This window comes from Hemibagrus wyckioides, linkage group LG04, assembly GCF_019097595.1.
Source record: "Hemibagrus wyckioides isolate EC202008001 linkage group LG04, SWU_Hwy_1.0, whole genome shotgun sequence".
Classification (NCBI taxonomy): Eukaryota; Metazoa; Chordata; class Actinopteri; order Siluriformes; family Bagridae; genus Hemibagrus; species Hemibagrus wyckioides.
Genome location: NC_080713.1, coordinates 25980344 through 26003698, shown reverse-complemented (window position 1 = coordinate 26003698; position 23355 = coordinate 25980344). Strand labels below are relative to the sequence as shown.

General features: G+C 40.9%; 3 protein-coding genes across 4 annotated transcripts in view; all 3 read left to right on the top strand.

Annotated features, from left to right (window-relative positions):
* The window catches only part of adamtsl7 (ADAMTS-like 7), a 62171-nt gene extending 52219 nt beyond the window's left edge, over positions 1-9952 (top strand). For both annotated transcript variants that reach the window (XM_058387501.1, XM_058387500.1), the window contains exons 9-18: positions 1-171; positions 1227-1317; positions 2046-2234; positions 2459-2588; positions 3375-3579; positions 3967-4140; positions 4481-4654; positions 5046-5225; positions 5333-5477; positions 6662-9952. The exon at positions 1-171 is cut by the window's left edge and continues 5 nt beyond it. In XM_058387501.1, coding sequence (XP_058243484.1) covers positions 1-171; positions 1227-1317; positions 2046-2234; positions 2459-2588; positions 3375-3579; positions 3967-4140; positions 4481-4654; positions 5046-5225; positions 5333-5477; positions 6662-6804 — 1602 coding nt within the window. In that variant the 3' untranslated portion in view covers positions 6805-9952. The remainder of the gene's footprint in view (positions 172-1226; positions 1318-2045; positions 2235-2458; positions 2589-3374; positions 3580-3966; positions 4141-4480; positions 4655-5045; positions 5226-5332; positions 5478-6661) is intronic.
* A 1792-nt stretch (positions 9953-11744) lies between these two features.
* Positions 11745-15175, top strand: sdr42e1 (short chain dehydrogenase/reductase family 42E, member 1). Its single transcript, XM_058387506.1, has 3 exons — positions 11745-11870; positions 12131-12205; positions 13513-15175. Exons 2-3 carry the CDS (start codon positions 12153-12155, stop codon positions 14609-14611), a joined length of 1152 nt encoding a protein of 383 aa, XP_058243489.1. The 5' UTR covers positions 11745-11870; positions 12131-12152; the 3' UTR covers positions 14612-15175.
* Positions 15176-18833: 3658 nt separating this feature from the next.
* wtip (WT1 interacting protein) overlaps positions 18834-23355 on the top strand; it is a 39306-nt gene continuing 34784 nt past the window's right edge. The window contains exon 1 of the mRNA XM_058387929.1: positions 18834-20363. Within this exon, the coding sequence (XP_058243912.1) occupies positions 19463-20363 (901 nt within the window). The 5' untranslated portion in view covers positions 18834-19462. The remainder of the gene's footprint in view (positions 20364-23355) is intronic.

Here is a 23355-nt window from a genome sequence, read left to right as displayed (position 1 = left end):
CGGAGTCGCTCTGGACGTTCCATCATTAATGGAAACTGGGCCATCGACCGACCTGGAAAGTACGAAGGAGGAGGGACGATGTTCACTTACAGACGGCCCAATGAGATCAGCAGCACTGCCGGAGAGTCCTTTCTAGCAGAAGGGCCAACCAATGAGATCCTGGACGTCTATGTGAGTGAATTTCACATAAAGGCAGATCATTATGGAACATATAGTATATTCAGAGTTGATTGATATGCGCAATGTACACTAGACGATTTAATGACCTTGATTTACAATAGTATAATGAAACTTTATTTATTTATGTGGACAATTAACTGCCAGGGGCCTCCTGGTGGTCCAGCGGCAGGATGCCGTGCTCTCATTGCCACAGGTTTGATTCCTGGGCATGGTGCTAAACAGTTAATTCTCAGTACCAGTCCCAAGCCCGGATAAAACTGGGAGGGTCAATGTGATCATTACAACTAGTAGTATTCATACAGGATAATATTAACAATATACTGGACTTCAATGTTAGATGTAGCACTATTTGGTTATAAGCCAAATGAATAAGAGGCCTTTATTTGTCACATATACATTATAGCAACATTCTTGCCTCGTACCTCAGGAAGCTGAGGTAAGATATGATAGTTTAAGAAGGAAGCTGAGGTAAGATATGATAGTTTAAGAAGGAAGCTGAGGTAAGATATGATAGTTTAAGAAGGAAGCTGAGGTAAGATATGATAGTTTAAGTGCCTTGATCAAGAGCCTAGCAGTGGCAGATCTGCCATATTGAGGCTTGAACCCTTGACCTTCTGAAGAATAACTCAGCATCTTAACCACTGATCCATGATTGCTAGTGTTTAAAGGCTTTGTTTTATACAATAATGAAAAACTCTGGAAGGCTGAAGATGAATCATGTTAATATTTTGAATGGGGCGTCTAGAAAGAGTAACCCTGCTGTGATGAGGATACAGAACAGGATAGAATAAAGTCCCTCCAGAGTTCAAGCACAGGATTCTTCTTTTAAGCTCCAAGCAGTGAAGACACATATGTAATGCTTTTTTTTCCCTTGTAGATTGTGAATGACTGCCAAGTGTACTGGATTTTAGTACCACGTATAAATACAGCCCAAATTGATTGACCAGTAATTCCAGCTAAACCATCATTATCATATTACAGTCTTCTACATTGCTTGGCTACTTATTTAATGATCATCTCTCTCTCCTCTCGGTTTTACGGCTCAGATGATCTACCAGCAGCCCAATCCTCGAGTGCACTACGAGTACATCCTTCCTTCTGAGAACTCCGTCAGCACGACCACTAACACTGAGCAGGGTGAGCTGACCATCACACTGAGTAACAACAACTAACACTCTTCCTGTATGCGGTAACGCTTTACGCTGCCCTGGAGCTGGTGTGCAGGGACTTAAATTAACGTTTCAGTGGGGGGGTAAAGTGCTGTCAGAATTGTAGAAGATCGTATTTACGAGTTGAATTTCACACAAACACCACCACAAAGTCGTAATTACGAGTAGGAATATCTGTACTGTCTTGGAGCTCTGAGTTTCCGAGTTGAAGGCGAGTCAGTACGAAAACATGGTGAAGTCAATGGTTGTGACGTCTGTAGCTGATGGTACATTTGCTGAAACTGAGCGTTTATTCTTCTCAGAAGCTGATTTCAGTTATTATGTGGTTAATACGAGAGCATTGCACAATTACCATGTAATAAGTAACGATAAAATTTACAGCAGCATGATGCAGAAATTTACTTCTTTATTTTCTAGCAGTAGAGTTAAAAACCTTGCTGGATTTTTTAGAAAAGGTTCATTTGACTTAAACACTGATGTCATAATTACGACTTCCCATCTCGTACGTATGAAGCCTGCCGAAATTTGATTTTCTTTTCTTTCAGCTAACATGAAACTAACATCTTTAATCTTTAATATAACCCATACCCAAGCCTACATCTCACATTAACCCTGAATGTAACATAGAACCTTCCGGTAGGCCGTTTTTTTAATAATCTGTAGGTCATTTGTACATCAGGACCCTGTTTTCTGTAGGTAACACAGTGACCGGTGGAGCGGGATACGATCAGTACGGCAGAAGGCCGACTCAGGACGGACATGAACGAACAGGTGGACACAGGACCCCATCTCACGTACCTGACAACCAGGTACCACCTCGCAGGCACAGAGAACACAACTGGAAACTCACGGGCACGACTGACTGCAGCGCCTCCTGTGGCAGAGGTCAGAACCAAACACTTTAGCCTGTGATTCCCAGAGTCTAGAAAGCTTAATATGCAATTATTTTTTTAAAGTGTAATGCATTTTTATACCTTATTATATTTTTTGCAGCTGTATAATAATTGATTTACATAACAGTATATGACATAGGCCTAGTTATACAGTATGCTTATTATTATTCTTATTGCTTTACCAGTATAGATGTGTGTGTGTGTGTGTGTGTGTAGGAATCAGGCACACTGTGTTCGGCTGTGTGCATCGAGTCACTCACGAGCGTGTGTCTGACAGTCACTGTGACAGCGCTACTAAACCCAGCCCACAGGAGGAGCCCTGCAATGTCCAGCCATGTCCCGCATTGTGAGAAACACACACACACACACACACACACAGTACAGGATATTCCTGTAAGGCTTCTCTTACTGAATTGTACAACAGAGACCAAAATCAAGAATCCACTACTGAGATATCTGTGTTTATACCACAGCACTGTTGAATTCTCGATTCTGATTGGTCAGTAGATGTTGACTGTCAGTAGTTCTGACTGTGAGAAAAATTGCAGGATTCTAATAGTACATTATTGAACAACGTGAATTATACAGCACACAGTTTACATAAACCGATTAAAAACTGTGCACTTGTAGATATGGTGGTGTTTTAGTATGGAGATGTTTAAGTAGCATTTATTGAAGGAGTCTCCAGTGTCAGTGCTTTGAAAAAGTCTGAGGTACAGATGCCTCATTAAAACAGATGTAACAGTGAGTTCGGTAGATTCCATATGCAGAAGTTTAATGAGAATAATCCGAGAGCAAACAATCTAAAATGCTAGGTAGACCAGAGTCGAGAAAACAGGCCAAGTCTGTAGGAACCGTAACAATCAGTCTGTCAAGCAAACAAATCCAAACAAAGAACACAACATGGTCATACATTAAGGGCAAACAGGCAGAGAAAATACAAGGCTTGGTACGCAGGCTAACGCACTGACTATAGTTTGGTTTGGTTTAAATGCATTAGCTTAGCCTATATTGCGGTAATCGGGAAGCTAACGTTTTGCTTTAACAGATATAAAGACATGTTTCTTTGCCTTGAGAAGTGTTTTAAGCTGTAATGAAGGCCCTGATCATGCTGATTGTTTCTCTTGAGCAGTTGGGATATTGGCGAGTGGTCGGAGTGCAGTAAGACGTGCGGCCTCGGCATGCAGCACCGACAGATCCTGTGCAGACAGTTTTACATCAACCGCACCCTCACCGTACCCGCAAAGCGCTGTGAGCACCTGGAGCGTCCCGAGAGCAGCAGTACCTGTCAGCTGAAGATCTGCAGCGAGTGGCAGATTCGCTCGGAGTGGAGTTCTGTGAGTGACAGCTGCGATCAGGAGGCACTGAGAGGCAGGGGATTGTGGGAGATGTTCAGTTACACAGCATTCCACCGATGTTACTGCACACAATGCATTATAGATAAGACGATTTTCCTCTTCCATGTGGAAAGGATCCTATATCCATCTTACTGAATCTGATGTTTTGTGTCTTTGTGTTAATTTAGCCTCATGCTGTGTGTACACTTGGTTTATAATGGAAACTAGATATATTTATACTTTACTGCATAAGGTTTCTGTGTAAGTAAGAATAGAACACAAGGCTCTCATGAAAATCTCTGAAATCTCTGCCAGTGTGTTGAGAAGAGGGTACTAATCATATATTCTTGCACTTGTATCCGTGTGTGTGTGTGTGTGTGGTGTCAGTGCTCCATGCCCTGTGGTGTAGGTCAGAGAACGCGTGAGGTGCACTGCGTCAGTAATGTGGGAGATATTGTAGAGGATGAAGAGTGCAACATGAACCTTCGTCCCCGTGACATCGAGAACTGTGACATGGGGCCGTGTGCTAAGAGCTGGTTCTACACAGACTGGGGTGAGCAGGTAAAAACCATAACGTCACATCATACCCCTGATAATGATGATGTTGCAGTAATACTACTGTGTTTGGGAATGATGCTTTGGTTCAAATGTCCTCAATGATAGGAACGATGGGAAAACTGAGTTTCCAGTCGATCTTGTGGGAACGTATGTTGGGAGACATCACCTTTTTTAAAAATTATACGACATGCAGCTTTTATTTAAGGTCCTGAAGGTTTCCTTCTGTTACTGAGGTTAAGGATGGGATGGGATTTAAGTGGCAGAGCAGGAATATGTGGCATTAATGATGATGTCAATGGAAGATCCTTGCAGATAGTAAGACGTTTTTGTGTGTGTGTTTCAGTGTTCGGCAGAGTGTGGCTTTGGCGTGCGAAGCCGTGGTGTTGTGTGTCTCTCTAACCTGGTGAGCAGTGTGCCACTGGAGGGCTGTGGTACAGAGCGCCCCCCTCTGGCTCAGCCGTGCAACAACGGGCCATGTGAAAGCCGCACCGAGTGGTTCGCTGGGCCCTGGGGTCAGGTTAGTTTACACACACACACACACACACACACGAGCAGCAGCACCACCACCTTTAACATCAAGTGCGATAAGTTAAGTATAAATAAACTATGAATTAAAATATCTAATAAAAATAATTATCAAAAATATAAATACTAATAAATCTAAAAAGCAGATTTATTTAATAACTGATTTCTGATAACTGTAACATATTTATAACATAACTGTCTTATTTAACTATAAAACCATTTATTTACCCATCACATATTCATTAGACATTCAATATAAAATCTAAATAAAAATATCTCTATAAAGATATCAGAGAAAGCTCACCCCTCCCTACAGTAGATTGAAATGAAGTGAAGAGTGATTGTGTGTGTTGTGTTATTGGGCGGTGTGTTTGGGTTGTCAGTGCTCAGCGGTGTGTGGAACAGGAAGTCAGCAGAGGACAGTGGTGTGTATGATGAAGGCTGATGAGAGCTATGTGGTGATGCCGCTCTATGAATGCTCTTCTCTGGATAAACCTCTCAGCCAACAGAGCTGCACTGTGAAGGCCTGTGGAGCCAAGTGGTACTATACTGACTGGAGTGCAGTGAGTAATGTGGAGGGAGACGAACACACACACACACACACACACACTGCAAAAATTAATAATTTACTTGATTTTTCCAAAAACCTACTTTGTGTGTGTGTGTGTAGTGTTCAAAGACATGTGAGGGGGGATTTCGTGTTCGAGAAGTGCGCTGTCTCTCTGATGATATGATGCCGAGCGAGGGATGTGAAGAACAGCTGAAACCGGAGGACAAAGAGGAGTGCAACCCCGAACCCTGTGTTCCACAGATCGGTGAGCTGATAGAACTAAACTCTGCCATACTGTACTACATTACTATACAAATATACACACCTGTACTCTCCACTATACAAATATACACATCTGTACTCTCCACTATACAAATATACACACCTGTACTCTCCACTATACAAATATACACACCTGTACTCTCCACTATACAAATATACACACCTGTACTCTCCACTATACAAATATACACACCTGTACTCTCCACTATACAAATATACACACCTGTACTCTCCACTATACAAATATACACACCTGTACTCTCCACTATACAAATATACACACCTGTACTCTCCACTATACAAATATACACACCTGTACTCTCCACTATACAAAAATATACACACCTGTACTCTCCACTATACAAATATACACACCTGTACTCTCCACTATACAAATATACACACCTGTACTCTCCACTATACAAATATACACACCTGTACTCTCCACTATACAAATATACACACCTGTACTCTCCACTATACAAATATACACACCTGTACTCTCCACTATACAAATATACACACCTGTACTCTCCACTATACAAATATACACACCTGTACTCTCCACTATACAAATATACACACCTGTACTCTCCACTATACAAATATACACACCTGTACTCTCCACTATACAAATATACACACCTGTACTCTCCACTATACAAATATACACACCTGTACTCTCCACTATACAAAAATATACACACCTGTACTCTCCACTATACAAATATACACACCTGTACTCTCCACTATACAAATATACACACCTGTACTCTCCACTATACAAATATACACACCTGTACTCTCCACTATACAAATATACACACCTGTACTCTCCACTATACAAATATACACACCTGTACTCTCCACTATACAAATATACACACCTGTACTCTCCACTATACAAATATACACACCTGTACTCTCCACTATACAAAAATATACACACCTGTACTCTCCACTATACAAATATACACACCTGTACTCTCCACTATACAAATATACACACCTGTATTCTCCACTATACAAAAATATACTAAGAATAGAATTACACTAATAATGAAAGTCATTTGATATATTTAATAGATTTTGATTATTTAATGTACATTACATTATATTCTAAAACAATATTCCCTATGGATGATTTACTTACAATTACTTCTCCAGATGAAAAGTGTCGAGACAAATATTTCAACTGCAACGTGGTGGTCCAGGCCCGCCTGTGTGTGTACGATTACTATAAGAAGGCGTGCTGCGTCTCGTGTGCGCGAGTGGCGCAGAGACAGTCGACACACAGGAGCTACAGATAGGACGGACGCCACAGAGACGTCACCCACGTCCAGTCCTTCGCTGGCAGGCGCTATATCAGCAGACGCTGCTTACTGCGTGGACGCAGTGCTGTGGACGCAGGAGGAAAGCGAAAGGGCAGCAACGTGATGCTCTGAAGAAACAGTCCAATGCACTTTGTACATCACTCGACTGATCTGGAGATCCAGAAAACGAGCATCCGTTCATTTTTCGACATTCTATTTATACGTGTAAGAGGACAATGATTATAGCGTGCCAAATACACTCCACTCATGACATGGTGCTCCGTCATTAACCCGAGCTGAAGAATCGGACAGATCTGTATGGAATGTTATAGCGTGTGTATAATATTTAATGTACAATCCTTTATACTTCATTAACGATGCAGCAAAAAGGAAGAGAAAGCGAGGGACTCCAGGACTTGTGACTCTCGCACAGTATTTCACATTCAGGACTCCACACGTCCAGTCAAGACACTCCACACACTAAAGGTCAAATCAAATCAGTTTTTTTTACCTATACGTTTTTCATATCATCCCAGCCTTAGATTATAACCTGTATACTGTTTTTAATAAAGCAACTCCATTCACATATGAGCAAGCATTCTGAAGAATACATAAAGTTCCCACTCAACTACTTTGATTTTACGGACAAGCGGAAGCTCCGTAGAACCGTGATGAAGCTCTCCTGTCTCATGGATAAACACGATGAGGAAAGTGGGCGGGAATTCATTACGGAAAAGTGTTGTTATATTCATAAAAATTCCGTTGGAAAAATTTTTCTCATACTGCGTTGAAGGAAATCTGATTTTTTTTTTTTTCTTCTGTATTTATTACAGCAGAGCACTGTTGACTTCTGGATTCTGATTGGTCAGATGGTGTCCATTAACTTTCTGTATAACAGCTATAGAGCAGCAAATTACAGGTTTATGTTAACGTGCTTATGCCGGTATATTATTACGTCTATAATAATTGTGTAAATGGTGAAGTTAACATTTTATGGAAGGAGTCTCTAGTGTCAGAGTTTCATGAGAGTCAGAGGTAAAGCTGTAACGTTGTCTCATTAACCGTAAGAGAGAGAGAGAGAAGAGGGTGGGATTGACTGTTTATAGCTGCTGGAACATCACTGAAAACAGGAACTAACGTGTTTTGCAGACATTTCACAAGATTAAATGGAACTGTTAAAGGATGAAAAAGTACATGTCTTTCTTTCATGAATTATAAAGGCAAGTGTTGATAACGAAATGAAATTGCTGTGGTATAAGAGGACATACTGTTATAGGAAAGTGATCAACTAAAGGTAAAGGGAGGGAGCAGGAACTCTATTACACAAAAGTGGATCATGTAAACCTTTTTGTTTTCAAAGATTCACACCCTGGACTCACAATGAGTTCTAGCAGTTCATCTGGAATGATTTCCACAGCCCTGAGAGGGGAAGAAGAAACATAACAGAAGCATTTTAAGTGCAAAAGATTTCTGATTTATTTCATCTTCTAAGAATGAATGAATGAATGAACCAGTTTGCCTGGAGCTCAGTGTGTGTGTGAGTGTTTGATAAGAATGTGTGAATGCATGTAGACTAACTTTCAGTACAAAAATTGATCCCATACACGAGGAAGAATTTGTATAATAACATTTTGACTTAGAGTTTTAAGGAAAGGATGCAAAGATTTATCGGCTCTATACCGAAGCATAAGCTACACTGACAACCGGAAAATTACTGAACATTTTGTGTTTAATCATTTTTTTTGTACTTCAAAATATATTTTTTCAAAAATCTAACCAAGGAATGTGTATACGTGAATCAAGAAATATTTATTATTACACGCTTACTAAATTCAGACGTTAGATTGGAAGAATCTAGATCTAATCTAATCGGAAAGGTCCTGAATGTTTATTATCTCTAATTAGGCACTTTAGGCTCGGCGTATATATGCTTTACAGTTAATACTAGCTCTCTAAAGGAGTCTTTTCTCTGTGGGATTTAGTGTATATGCCTTTAATACACCACTCAAATCCTCAAATCAGACCCAGATTTAGATTTTCATTTTTTTCTTCATTGTATTATTTTGTTTGGTTTGTGGTGATAAGAAACTTTTGACGGGTTGAATACAGTGCCTGATATTTCATCTTAAACATAATTGGCATTTTAATCCGGTTATATGAAATCATATCCAGGATGTATAGTCATTTTTGATTATTAGAAAACCGTAATGGTTTATCAATAACTGTCAGTTTAAAGTGCGTACCTTGTGTCACTATGATCTAGGAGCTCGTTTCCCTCCGTATCTCAAACATGTTTTAGTTAGACCCGGCTTTCCTAGTGTTCCAATCATGTTTAAATAGTAAAAATAAATAAATAAATAACTATATTTAAATATACAATAATTATTATTGATATAACTATTATTGGTATTATTATTGATATAATAATAATAATTATTATTATTATTATTGTTGTTGTTGATATTATTATTATTAGTAGTAGTAGTAGTAGTAGTTGTTGTAGTATTTGTATATAACAAAATAACAAAATATTTGGTAGCAACAAATAAATAAATTTAAATATACAATATTATTATTTATATAATTATTATTGTTATTATTATTGATATAATTATTGTTGTTATTATTATTATTGTCATTGTTGATATTGTTAGTATTATTATTAGTAGTAGTTGTAGTATTTGTATATGACAAAATAACAAAATATTTGGTAGCAACAAAACCTGACAAAATAACTATCCTAACTAAGTAGTGATGAGTTCCAGTCTGTAATGTGCAACACAATCTGTGTTAAAGAAGTGACCTATTATCAAAGTAAAATCTGTTTCATTTTAATGCATTTCTGTGGTCAGTAAAATATTTTGTTTCACATGAGCATGGCAGTTTGAACTTTTCTTGTATCACCCATCTATATTTGTTGTCATTGTTACTAAGCAGCAGGACAATTCTCACTAATTTATATTCCTTTATATTCTGTTTATACCTTTTTTTTTTATTATTGTTTCATTATTTTTAACCGTTTGTATTGATGCCGTGAATTTACTCGTTGTTTACGTTTTGTGTGTCATGAACCCTAGACTCGTCATTCATTCAGAAAAACTGTTACCGTTTTACAGAACTGATTAAAAACCAGGATTGAAACGAATGATGTTTTTTGTTTAGAAATCCTCTTAGAGTTAGGACTAGTGTGAACACTTGAATTAGTTCAATAGTTGATTGATTTGAGTTGATGAATTGAGTTGAAATGACTCACTGAATCATTTCACCAGAAGTGAATCTCAAGGTAATTAGAAATACTTTCCATATGAAGTTTAAACTTTGTATAACTCATCATCTGATGCCTAGTGCTTGTGTCCTTACAGATTTGTTAGTTGTTTTGTTTTTGTTAATGTAAAGCTCTTTCTTTGTGTGTAAAAACTATTCCACCTAACGTTCACTCAATAATTGCTTTTTAAAGACATTCATTTCTACTCTGATTTTTTTTACTTATTTTTTATTCTTCTTTCTGTTTCATGGAAAAATATCCATAGAGAAACATTTGGAACTTGTTCTTGTGAAAAATGAATGTAAAAAATGATAGGATCTAAGACGACAGAGGCAAGGGAGAACTCTACATGAGAACCAGACGTCATCAGTATGCTGGTGTTTCAGTCACGAGAGCTGGATAAAAGAGCGCATATCTGAGTTCAGTGTCCTTGAGATGCTGAAATTACGTAAAGGTAACCGGATCTTTAGGGGAATTTTGTATTAATAGCGAACCAAGGTAACTGCACGCTTCTCAGGAGGTTCTCAGGAAGGAAAGGGAACTTAGGAGAACATTCTCTGAACCACATGTGAGTTACTGAAAGACACGCAAGGTACGCATTATGTAAAACATTAGAAGAATGTCCTCTGAATCAGCGTGTGTTACTAAAGAGGTCTGAATCTTTAACAGGTTACTGGAAGGCTTTTTTAAAACGATCCCAAGGATGCAAGGTTCCCAAGAGGTTAACATTTTTTTTTTAAGTTATGGGAACATTCTCCAAACAATCCTGAGTTACTGCAAGGTTCCCAAGAGGTTAACATTTTCTAATAGTTGTAGGAACATCATGAACATGTTCTCTAGGTTGTTTTCAGAACTTTTTGAGAAGGGTTTCCATTACACTGCCATTTTGAATCGATAGGACTCCTTTACCTTTAACCATGGTTGCCAGATTGGACTGAAGCTTTCCACCCCAACTACAGCTTAAATTAAAACCTTCCCATTCCAAAAATAAAAATCCCAGCCCAAAATACATACTGTGATAACTAATAACATAACAACAGTTTGTGGTATTGGCTTAACGAGTACAACAACCCGCTAATCAAGACTGAAGTCTGACTGGACCGGACTCTATTGAACCTTACTGGCTAAACTGAACCATATTATTAAAACGTCAGCATTACATATTACACTTTATTGTAAAGTTCGTTTGGATAGAAAATGACTAAAATATCATGTTTATAGTCCTGGGTTCGAGTCTCGCTCCTGGTCACTGTGTGTGTGGAGTTTGCATGTTCTCCCCGTGCTTGGTGGGTTTCCTCCGGGTGCTCCGGTTTCCTCCCACAGTCCAAAGACATGCTTCTAGGCTGATTGGAGTCTCTTAATTGCCCGTAGTGTGTGTGTGTGTGTGTGTGTGTGTGTCCTGCGATGGGTTGCCACTCCATCCAGGGTGTATTCTGCCTTGATGCCCAATGACGCCTGAGATGCATCAGGCTCCCCGTGACCCGAGGATAGATCGGATAAGCCGTACAGACAATGGAATGAAAGGAATAAAAACCTGCCAGTTGCATCAAAAACCATCCTAAAGTTTATCAACCCGCCCAATGCATTTTTCCCGGTGAGACGTGACCAACAGGAACCCAATTGGATGTTAAGCCGCTCAATCTGGCAACACTGCCTTTAACCTCCTCAGCGCTGTAAACTCCGCTGCGATTACGAATCGGGTCACGTGACAAGACCCCGGCCAATCAGAATGACGCACGCACTTCCGACTCTCCCGTGCAGTCCTGTAACTTGGACGCAGAAGTATTCACAGGAACAGGTCATTTGGAGTAAACATATTTTATCTGATCAATGTTTTTTAATGTTTATTTTCTTTAGGGGTTCTATTTGCACACGAAAGGATGACGTATTTTACACCGAAACCGAACCGAACTGAACTGATGACTTTTTGTGCATGTTTCCATCGCTGCACGTGAATGACACGTGATAAACCGCTGTGTAGTGACACGCTTCTAAGATGTTTTATCGATGCATCTAGTGCACAATGTAAACAACATGATTTTCATTTTCTTTTTTTAGCTCTCATCTTTGTGTGATTAAGATGCATGTCGACAAATACGTCATCACTGGAGGCGGAGGATATTTTGGCTTCCGGTATGTAATAATCAAGCTCTAATTAATAAATCACATAGATATGTTTGAGATAAAGGTACATTTTTTAGACGTAAAATGATTTAAAGTTAAGTCCATGCAGTACCCACATGTAGCGCTAGATGGAGACTCTTAACCATTTACTTTCAAGGTAAATTAGTTGATGTGTGCGGGGGAGAAAACAGGTCTTTACCCGGTAAATGGGTGGAGTCGAAAAAGTTTCTGTTTAACTAATTGACTCCGCCCCCATTTCATTTCCACGCTTGTACACGAAGCCCCGCCCCCAGAACTCTTTACGGTTCCACTAGAGTTACTTTTAGAGTCAATTACAACTCTATAAACTTTTCCTTCTTATGATTTATGAGGCTGTGGTAGAGGAGTTTTGGGGGCGTGTCTATAAAATGACTGACAAGAAGCAAATCCAAGTTCAAAGGGACTCCAGAAGGAAGGTTTCCAGAATGTTCCTAGACAATGGCGTAAACTTTTATTTGTTATCATTTCTAGATATTTTTTCATGTCACTTGGAATAATATCGACTCTTGCACCTTCAAAGGAAAAGTTAATATTTTTAGGTCCATACTTAATTTTATTTATAGTCATTTGGGCGCTAATTTGTTGGTTAGTGCTGTATTTTTGTTATTCATGTGAGATCTTGGTGTTTGTCTCCATGCTGATCGTCTTTAGAATGGTGTTAAATAGGAGGAATCTAATACAAGAGATAATGGTCAGCGCTGTAGGTCAGCTCCTAATACAAAAACCCAGCTCCTAATACAAAAACCCAGCAATTAATTCATACTAAAATTCATAGAAACCCACTGTATTGGATTCCCAGAATGCAATGTAGCTGCTCTGAGTTGCTTAGGGATCTACAGGATCACAAGCACGTTGATGTTTGGAAGCTGATCTGTTTGAGTGTAAAGATGTAAAGAGGATCTCTACGTAAAGCTCCACTGCATCACTCTTTAGGCAGTAATTATCATTATCAGCCATTCAAATGGTATTGTGGGTAATTTTAACCAGAGTGTAATTATGAATGACCAGCATGTCAATAAAAGAAGTTTAAACTAAGAAAAATAAATAATATGAAAATTGTTCAAGATGTATTGTTTTCTTCAAGTTTTATTTTTCATTGCCGCAAATGTAATTTTCACACCTGTGATTAGTCATTAATATTAATTGTTAGTTATTGCACACCAACGGTGCTCATTTATTATTAATAATGTTGATAATAATAATGTGAAAAGTATATTACAGACTTATTAAATAATGATGCATTTAATTATGAATTGAACTATTTTATTTCCACACAGTCTTGCCTGCGCTCTCAGCAAGAAATCCTGCCGAGTCGTCCTGTTTGATGTCAGGCCTCCTAGTGAAGCATTGCCCAAGGGTGTGGAGTTCATCCAGGGTGACATTCGGGATCTCTCACAGGTGGTAAATGCGTTGCGTGATGCAGACTGCGTTTTCCACATCGCATCGTACGGCATGTCCGGGAGAGAGCAACTCAACAGGAAGCTGATCGAAGAGGTAAATGTTCAGGGGACGGAAAACATCATTCAGGCGTGTGTGGATCTCCGGGTTCCTCGATTGGTGTATACCAGCACCTTCAACGTGGTCTTCGGAGGTCAGGTCATAAAGAAGGGTGACGAAACTCTTCCTTATTTGCCTTTACACCTCCATCCGGACCACTACTCCAGGACCAAGTCGGTAGCAGAAACACGGGTGCTAAAAGCTAATGGATCGCCTCTAGCGGGTGAAGGTGGCGTCTTGCGAACTTGCGCTCTCCGTCCAGCTGGGATTTACGGTCCGGGAGAGGAAAGACATCTTCCAAGGATTGTGGGATACATCGAGAAGGGCTTCTTTCGGTTTGTATATGGGGATCCTGAGAGTTTGGTGGAGTTTGTCCATGTTGAAAACCTAGTCTCTGCGCACGAGTTGGCTGCAGAAGCGTTAACGGATAGACGACAGCACCGTGCTGCCGGTCAGGCTTATTTCATCTCAGACGGCCGGCCCATCAACAACTTTGAGTTCTTCCGGCCGTTAGTGGAAGGTCTGGGCTACTCTTTCCCCAAACTGCGGCTTCCGGTTTCTCTCATTTACATTTTCGCGTTCCTGACAGAGATGGTTCACAGCGTGGTCAGCCACGTCTACAACTTCCAACCTCTTCTGACACGTGCTGAAGTTTACAAGACTGGAGTCACACACTATTTCAGTATAGAGAAAGCCAGAACAGAGCTCGGTTACAGCCCCAAGGAGTACGACCTGGGAGAAGTGGTGGAGTGGTTCAGGAGCAGAGGGCACGGGAAAAAGCGAGTCACTTCACCCGTTAAAAAACTGATCCTCGATGTGGTGTTGGTTCTGATCATCGTGGCTTTGGTTCTCTCTTTCCTGCCAGTCGTGGGTCAATAAAGTGCCAGAGAAAATAGCTTGCAGTATTTACGGGTTAATTTGTCTGTGATTTTCCTGATTTGAACAGTTTCTTGAAAGACTAAACAGGAACGTTTTTAGAACGTTTCAGAAACCAAAAACGAACATTCCTACAACGTTCTGTGAACCAAATGTTAGCTGACACACACTGATTTATTTCTATGGCTTAATGTTTTCTATAGCTTGTTTTGAAACAAGTCATGTGACAAGAATTTGATCAATCAGAACAAAGCAGCCCGTAGGTACGACTCTACAGTATCCAGGGTAGAAATCCTTACAGTATCCACACTGGATCAACCGTTATGGGCATATTTTGTGTGGTTGTGTGATTCACTACTTAGAATTTTGTTTTATTTCTATTAAAAAACTTTGTAATTAACTTACCTGAAGTGACCTGATTGACTCATATTAGACTGTGTCAATAATAAGAGAAGATAAGACTTTATTGATCCCACAATGGGGAAATTCTCATGTGAGAGCAGCTCAATGATACAGAACAGAGGTCAAAGAAGATTGAACAAAATAAAGTGTCCAAAAATAATTGTAATATGTGTGTGGTTTATTTATTTATTTATTCATTTTTTTGGTGCATTAGTTGATGTTACCTCGCAGTCACGTCTTTGCTGTCTAAATAATTTAGACCTACTTGGGACTATTTGTAGATGGATGGATGGATGGATGGATGGATGGATGGATAGATTATTCATCCCAAGGGAAATTCACGATTTAAAGAATTCATAAGTGTGAACGCAAATATTTTGATCTATAATGTACAGTGAAGCAGTTTGTTTCCTAAATTGCAAGATAAATAGCATTTCTGTGCGATACCATGCAAAAATAATTGGCCGTAACGATTTACTCTGACAGATCCCTCGTTGATGAAGGGGCGTTTTGTGTAACAGGTGGCTAACATGCGACGTACTGTAAGTGTGTGGGTGTGTTCAGTGACAGGTGTGTGTATTCTACAGACAAAAGACCCACTTCGAAATGCTTTTTTCTCCCCAAATGCAGCCTCATGGTGTGCTTTGTCTCGTGTTTACACTGACTTCAAAAGCTACGAATGTATTCATTCTGAAGATTACCCAAAGAGGCCTTTTTTTTCCCCCCTGAACAAATAAAATGAAGTGTGCTCTTTAGCTCCTTTTGTTTAATGTGTTTTAAGATCCACACGGTTTTCAGATTTACCTCAGAAAAGCCGTGAGTCACTACTTTCTACTTCGGCGGTTTTCTTTGTTTCAGCTTCTTGTTTGCATTTTTCTGATACAGACCGTTAGCTCCGCCCCTCAGCTGCTTCGGGCTCACTCGTACGACGTGTCTCGGCCCACATCTGCAGAAAATATGCGGCCGTTTCTGAAATTTCTGACTTGATTTTGCTTTAATTTCTGTGTTTGCTGTATCATGAAATCCTTAAGACAGACAGACAGCCTTTTGTTCATTTGAAGACGTAAGCAATATCTTCTGTATAACATATCAGAGCAGGAAGATCCCAGAATGTGAAAAACAAATATTTAATTTAGCAATTTTTATTTTTTAAATGTATATTCGCCCCAGAAGTAAACAGTCAGGCTTGGTGAGTTTCTCTTGAAAAATTTTCCACTGTTATCTACATTTAATCACCTAGAATATCCAGATTATTGATATATCCAAAACAACGAAATCCTTTCAATCAACTCTGCACAGTCCATCATCAGTAACGAAGCACCACTGGGCAAACCACTGACCAGCTTCTACTGGGTGGTGGAATATTTTCAGCTGGGATGTTTCTCAGGAATAAAAAATTAGGATTTTTACAGGCCCTTGTGGTGCCTCAGGATCTCTAAGCGACTGCTTATATAGTTCTCATTCTCTGTTACAACAGTAAACAAATTCTCAAGCTATCGATGGTGTGGTCAGAAAGTGAGAGGATAACTAAGACACATTTATCAAGTAGGATACGGACAGATCTATTTGTCAAGAGTTTGTGCAAGCTTTTTGGGGGCAGTGATGGCTCAAGTGATTAAGGCTCTGGGTTCAAGCCCCAGTACCATCAAGCTCCACTGTTGGGCAATTGAGCAAAGCCCTTAACCCTCTCTGCTCCAGCGCTCTCTCTGTGATCTGACCCCAACTTCCTCAGCTGGGTTTTACAAAGAAAAGAATTCCACTGTGCTGTAATGTAATGTGTGGCAATAATAAAGGCTTCATGCCCTCAGTTCATGCCCCCTCGGTTACACCAGAAATTTGTCTGGGCAGATCCATAAACCGTAAACAAACACCTTAGCTAATGGAGGGTTTACCTAAAGATTCTGTACTTGCATTTTATTCAAAAACATTACATATATTATGTCATTGAATATTATTAAATATTTTCTTGGCATAGTAGTGAGTCAAAATAACTTCCCCTTCTGTCTCTCAGGCTTTACCCTGATAGTTCGTTTCGTGCTTCGTGCTCTCTGTGTGCATTACCTTTTATGGAGTTTTTTGGGCGTCACAATATGCAAATGAGCTGTGTCTGTGTGCTCGATGATCAACACATGAGTATAAAGAATATTAACAGTATGGCAGATGATTGTAGCTCAGACTACAATGGAATATGTTCATGATGAAGAAATGCCTTCTAACTGAAACCCTTACAAAGTCGTAGGTGTTTTTAATAAAGTGAAGAGATCAGATGAGTCAAACTAGTTATTTACCCAGTACACTGGCAATGCTATATCTATGAAATATTACTGTTGCTAAACTCGTTATAGTCCTGCGAGTCCTGTACGTGGATTCCTTCACTTTTATTACATGTACTCTGATATACCAAGCAAGGATTGTTGCTTTGAAAACAAGTGTCTGACTTTCTTCTTCACGCTGACCCACAAAGCATTCATTCCAGCAGGGGCAGCAGATGAAACTGATACTGGGTGTAGTTAGACGTGAAATAGGAAAAGACTTGAATGTGATATGTCTTAAGAATGTGTATGGGAGAATGCAATATTAAAACAACTTAAAAAAAAAAAGTGTAAAATGTTCCTTACAAATACACCAGAGGAAGAGCTGGTAATTAGCTGGCGTGGGTGTATTAGAGCAGGAAAACACTAAAATGTTCAGGACAAAATGCCCTGTGCTTTAGACCATGCACCATGCATCCTACCTCTGTCCCTAACTCACACTTATGTACTGCTGGTTTTGTAAAGCCTTTCATTTGCAGATATTTTTGATTAATCAATCCCTTGGTTTATTTATAACCTCCATGACTTATATGATATATTCTGGCATGACTGTAGAGAGAGAAAGAGCAGTTCTCATAAGCATGTGATTATACTTGAGTGCATTTCGCATGATGCAAATTGGTGGCCACAATCTTCTGTTATTTGTTTAGTCAACAGTTAATCACCAGGAGGCATTAATTACTCTTAATGATGGAAAAGCTCTAACCGTGTTTAGAGACAGCATTGTGGATGTGTCGGGTACAGCCTTCAGCCGTAAAAACCTGCCTCGGAAAAGTTCCCCTCATATAACCGCCAACTCTCATCCCATTAAATAAACTCCAACCATTTTTCCTCAAATGAGGGATGGCTGGGAAAGGGAACAGTGTCCAGCAAGCTAAAAACAGTATGACAAACCTGCCCATGTTCACTTCTGAAGGGTTACTACTGTAGAGCAAGACACACCCCCAGGGACCGGATACTGACTGTACAATCTATAGGTTTGTTTTGATGAAAACATCAAATACGATAGGGCAAGTTATCAAAATATGTTAGGATGTAAGTGATGAAATATGAAATTTAAACAAGAACAATGTGTGTGTGTGTGTGTGTGTATCTAATTACACTCTCATACCCCTGTCACTGTAACACTGAGGGCCTGGGGTGTGTTAATGTTTCGTCCTGAGTTGATGTAGTGTTAAAGCAGAGGAAGCACTAACATGTGCAGGGTCAGAGGGTTCTAGAGGATCAGGAAGAGTCTGAAAAGTTCTCATATGATTTGAAGGTGGATTTTGCATGATGCAAATTAAACTTATTATATGATTGATATAGCCTGAAGCACAAAAACACCTTAACAAAATGCATGAATTTGACTTTTTTTTAACACCCCCCCCCCCACACACACACCCCTTAACGACTGCTTTAATCTTTGGCAGGACAGGATCCCCCGCCCCCGTTAACCCCCCCTTCCCTCTTCCCCTCCTCCCCGCTCGCCCTTTGCTGAGCTCGCTCGCCGTCATTGTTCCGCGCGCGCATTAAAGCGCATTCCAGAGCGGCGGAGCGCACCCCTGCCCGGCCTCGCGCGCCTCCAGCCCTCCCTCCCTGCATTCCTGCCGCACACAAACGAGTCCCGCGCGCTGCTCTGTTTCTTTTCTCTTATTTCCCTCAATTCTTTCTCTTTTTTTTAATACCCCTTTTTTGTCATGTCGGGTTACTCCTTTTCTTCCCTCCTTCCTTTATTTGTTCTTTGCTCGAATCGTCCGCAAACTTTTCGCGCGAGAAATTAAACGCGGCTCGGATTTTCGAAAAAGGCGACGTTTTGTTTTGGAAAGCCGAGAGAGAGAGAGAGAGTGAGTGAGTGAGTGAGTGAGTGTGTATGAGAGAGAGAGAGAGAGAGAGAGAGAGAGAGAGGAAATTCCTCCGCCATTGACTGCAAAAGGACTCTTCAACTTCACCAAGCACCTCGTGCGGAAACTTTGTTTAAACGACAGTTGTTGTTTTTTTTTCCTCAAAGGAAAGCCTTGTTGATTTTTAGGAATTATGCACCGGGAGGAAATCACTACAGAAACCTGAGGAAGAGGATGAATCGACAAAGCGTACGTTTCGGTGCCGTTACAGAGTGAAATGCACGAGCTTTTTTTTTGTATGGGCACCAGCAACACCGATGGATCGCTACTACGAAGAGGATCCGGCACGCAGAGCGAGCGAGCTGATGGAGAACCTGTCGCTGTGCGAGCCTTACCGGGACGTGAGAGCGGAGCTCGAGCCAGACGTGGACTTTGGGCTACCTGAGCACAAGAGTACGCGCGCGCACAGGGACGCCTTTTACGTGGACGACGCGTACTGTAGCGCGAGATCCGAAGTTGCCTTGCCGTGCTACGGCGGCGGCGACCGTCACCGGAGATCATGCATTCACGCGAGCCCCCGCTCGAGCCTCGCGGCGCCCGTGCAGCAGGAGAAGTGCGGGAGCCCGCGGTCGAGTCTCGCGCACTGCGACGGCAGCGGCGCTCTCAGCCCGCGCTCGAGCTACGCGAGCACGTCCAGTGACGCCAGCAAACCCTCGAGCCCCGGCTACGTCTACGAGTGCGCGAGCAGACCGAGCAGCAATCGCACGAGCGGCGTCAGCATGGGCTACGACCAGAGGCACGCGAGCCCTCGCTCCAGCATCTGTGGTCCGAACAGTGCCGGACTTACCCTCAGCCCAAGGTCCAGCATCTCGAGCCACAGCTCTAGGAGCTCGCGGAGCTCGCGTGGCTCCATGGGCGCGTGCCCGGAGCTGCTGGTTGCCTCCTCGCCTCGAGCATCCCTGCTGGAAGACGCACTGCTGCAAGAAACTGGTGAAGCCAGCGTGCTTCACCGCGCACACCTTCATCCGTTCACTGTGCCCGAAGAAATACACCACGGTGCCTCGGCGAGAGCTCGCGCCCCGGGTCCAAGACTAAAGCTGCCCTACCAGGTGACCCCTGTGCGAGAGAACGGCGCGAGCCAGGCAGAGAGACGGCTCGAAGCCCTCACGCTCGAGCTGGAGAGGGAGTTGGAATTGCACATGAAGAAGGAATATTTCGGTAAAGTAGGACCTACAAATAAGCACACAGAGTTTTTGTCAACTTAATTAAAATGCACTTTGCAACAATTACTAGTGATGTAAAATAGACAAAGTCGTGCTTTTGGAGCATTGTTAGAATTTGTGGAATGAAATGCACATCTGGGTCATGATACTTCAGTTAGGGGATGTTTTTGCACTGGATTTAGATACTGAACAAACTACATGCAGAAAAAAAGGGTACTAAACTGTACCATTCGTTGGGGAAGTTCCCTTGTCATTTGTACCTTTTGCTTCCTTTACCTGGAAATACTGATGCAGTGTAGCTTTAAAGATTCAAGCCACAGTACATGCACCTTTCCAGGTACACAAAAAGTACAAAAGGTGTACACTCGAGAGTACCCTTTCCCGTGAGAGTGGAATAACTGACTCAGTTTTACTCTGAAGCTCAAATGGAGCTTGTTAGTTTGGGAGTTGAGGGTTTGTTGTGCGGTATACAAGGCGAGAGGTTTTGATGGATTTGTCTTGATTGTTAGGTTTTGTGTGTTGTATTTCTAAGCTAGTTGCTCAGGAACAACATTACTGTTTATAGTCTGGTTGCTGAGACAAAGACTTGTGTTGTGCATCTTAAAGGGTGTGTGTGAGTCATGTGTGGTGTGTTGAAGTGTCTTAAAAAGCAGGTGGGGTCGTTTCCCACATGCAGTCCAGGGTTTGTGACTGAGGTGCATTGTGTGCGGTGACTCCGCATTGTAAAAGGCCGGGCTTAATCTCAGCCTGGGAAACCAAGCCGAGCGCGGTGCACAGGTAACTTCTATTATTTTATCGCTTCACCTATGAACAGGGGTGTCTGGGCTGGCGTGTGAATCATGGGAATTTCTCCAGACATCAATCCACTACAATTTCCTTCACTCAGTGCTGAGTGTGATTCATTGTTTCACTGTAATTTTCCCCTCCTAATTCTTAAAACTGAATGGAATATGAAGAAAGTTCATCACATACACACACACACACAACTTACCTCAAATTTAGTTTAGTTCCTCATTTACTTTCACACTTGATGACACCTGAAGCTTACACTTTTCTGTTTTCTCGTGTCTCAGATCAAATGGGAATGAAATTTCTCTCAGCAGAAAAGCCGATTCGATGAAGGGGAAAGGATGTAGGATGTGAAAGGCGTGCATTTGCGTCTGGCGGCTGTAACTTTCACGTCAACTTTATCTAGGTGAACTTTGTCGTAAGAAATCTTGATCTTCGTTATTATGAGCCAGTTGGAAACATGGGGGTGGGGCCATGCTGTGGAAAATAGTGCAGCAGTTTATTATTAATACTTTATTAATGACTAATTATTCATATTTATTATTAAGCATAATGTCTTTTGCATCGTTTTTTTCTATATTAGTAATACACACACATCATCTATTTGCCCTGACTAGCATTTTTTTGGGGTAAAAATCACTTGTTAGCATTTTCTCCTTAGCACTTTTGATAGCTTAGCTACATCAACACCTTAAAACATTTTAGGTTCAGTAATACCTAAAGATTTTCACAGATTTATATTGATATATGATTTTACTTACAAATCCCTCTCAACATTTTGGACCTCCTTATATTTCTTGTAGACTGACAACGAACTAGGATGAAATACATTCCTTCTTAAAGATAGCTTATTAAGTTTTTAGCTTTTTTTTTTAGCTCCATATTTACACAGGTTCAAGCTAAGCAAGTCAGAAGTCATTCATATCAATTGTAGTTTGTTTCTTGTGTTGTTTTATAGTTCTAATTAGATTCAGGAAGTTATAAAGCTAACTAGTTAAACACAAAGTAAATAACGCGCTAATGAGCGAGTGCTTGGCTTTGTGCTAGCGTTCTCTAATTATTAGCAAAGCAAGTTAACTGTACTAGCTGTATCAACTGGCAATCTCGCTGCTACGTTCTTCCTCCAGGCTTTGTTTATTCTTTATAATGACTCTAATCACATTTTGAAGAGAGGTTCCATACAACAGGATAAGAAGAAACCATGATTATAAGCGTTTCCAGCAGTAAATGGCAGCTAAATGAGAAGATGTGACCTGAGGAGACGTCTGATTGCGTGAGCCGTAAGATTGAGAGATTGAGGAATCATTCGAGGAATCATTCAGATGTTTCTTGTTTTGTTCCCGAATGTAGAAATCGAATTGTCATCTTTCAGTGTTTATAACTCTCTGCTTAAGCTAGCATGAAACGTTGTCGGAAACATTATAAGCAAGTCAGTCTGAAAAACCTCTGTGCCATTATATTGATAGACAGTGTGCTAAATGTGATCTACTCATTACCACCTTTAGCATTATAGCGCTAGTGTGAAAGCAGAGCACTTCAGAGATCAGACACAAGGACAGTACATTGATTACATTTGGGGTAAAATGTGGGTTTCTTGTTAAAGATCACTTCTGGGATTTGAACCTTTATATAACCTTGAGGTCACATGTGCAGAACCTTAACCAGTGAGCAATAACTGTGCATTTAACTTGTTTGAACTTTCATCATCCAGTAAATTGAAACCTTTCTGTGTGTGTGTGTGTGTGTGTGTGGTTTGCTCCTTGCATCACTGTTTGCCCGGTAACAGCATGCATTGGCTCTGTCCCTTATCTCCAGCATGTGTATTTCACTGTGTGTGTGTGTGTGTGTGAGTGTGTTCATGGCCACTAGCAGAGACAAACTCAAGCATTCACTAAACACTCTGGCTCTATTGCACGTGTGTCCAGCTGACTGCTGATTGGTTACGCTCGCACCGGGCAGGTCACAGCATCTTGGCTGTTGACCAATCATAGCAGAAATGGGCGTGGTTTCACTCAGTGTTTCTAAAGGTGTAACATGGTGTACTGGAGAGACAATCAGGACAGTCTCACAAATGGTCTTTCATAGTTGCTACACATTCACATGTGTTTCAGAGTGTGTGTGTGTGTGTGTGTGTGTGTGATCCAGCATCAGCAGAGCATGTGTGTGTTCCCAAATAAATCTCTTACTGGAACCGTACA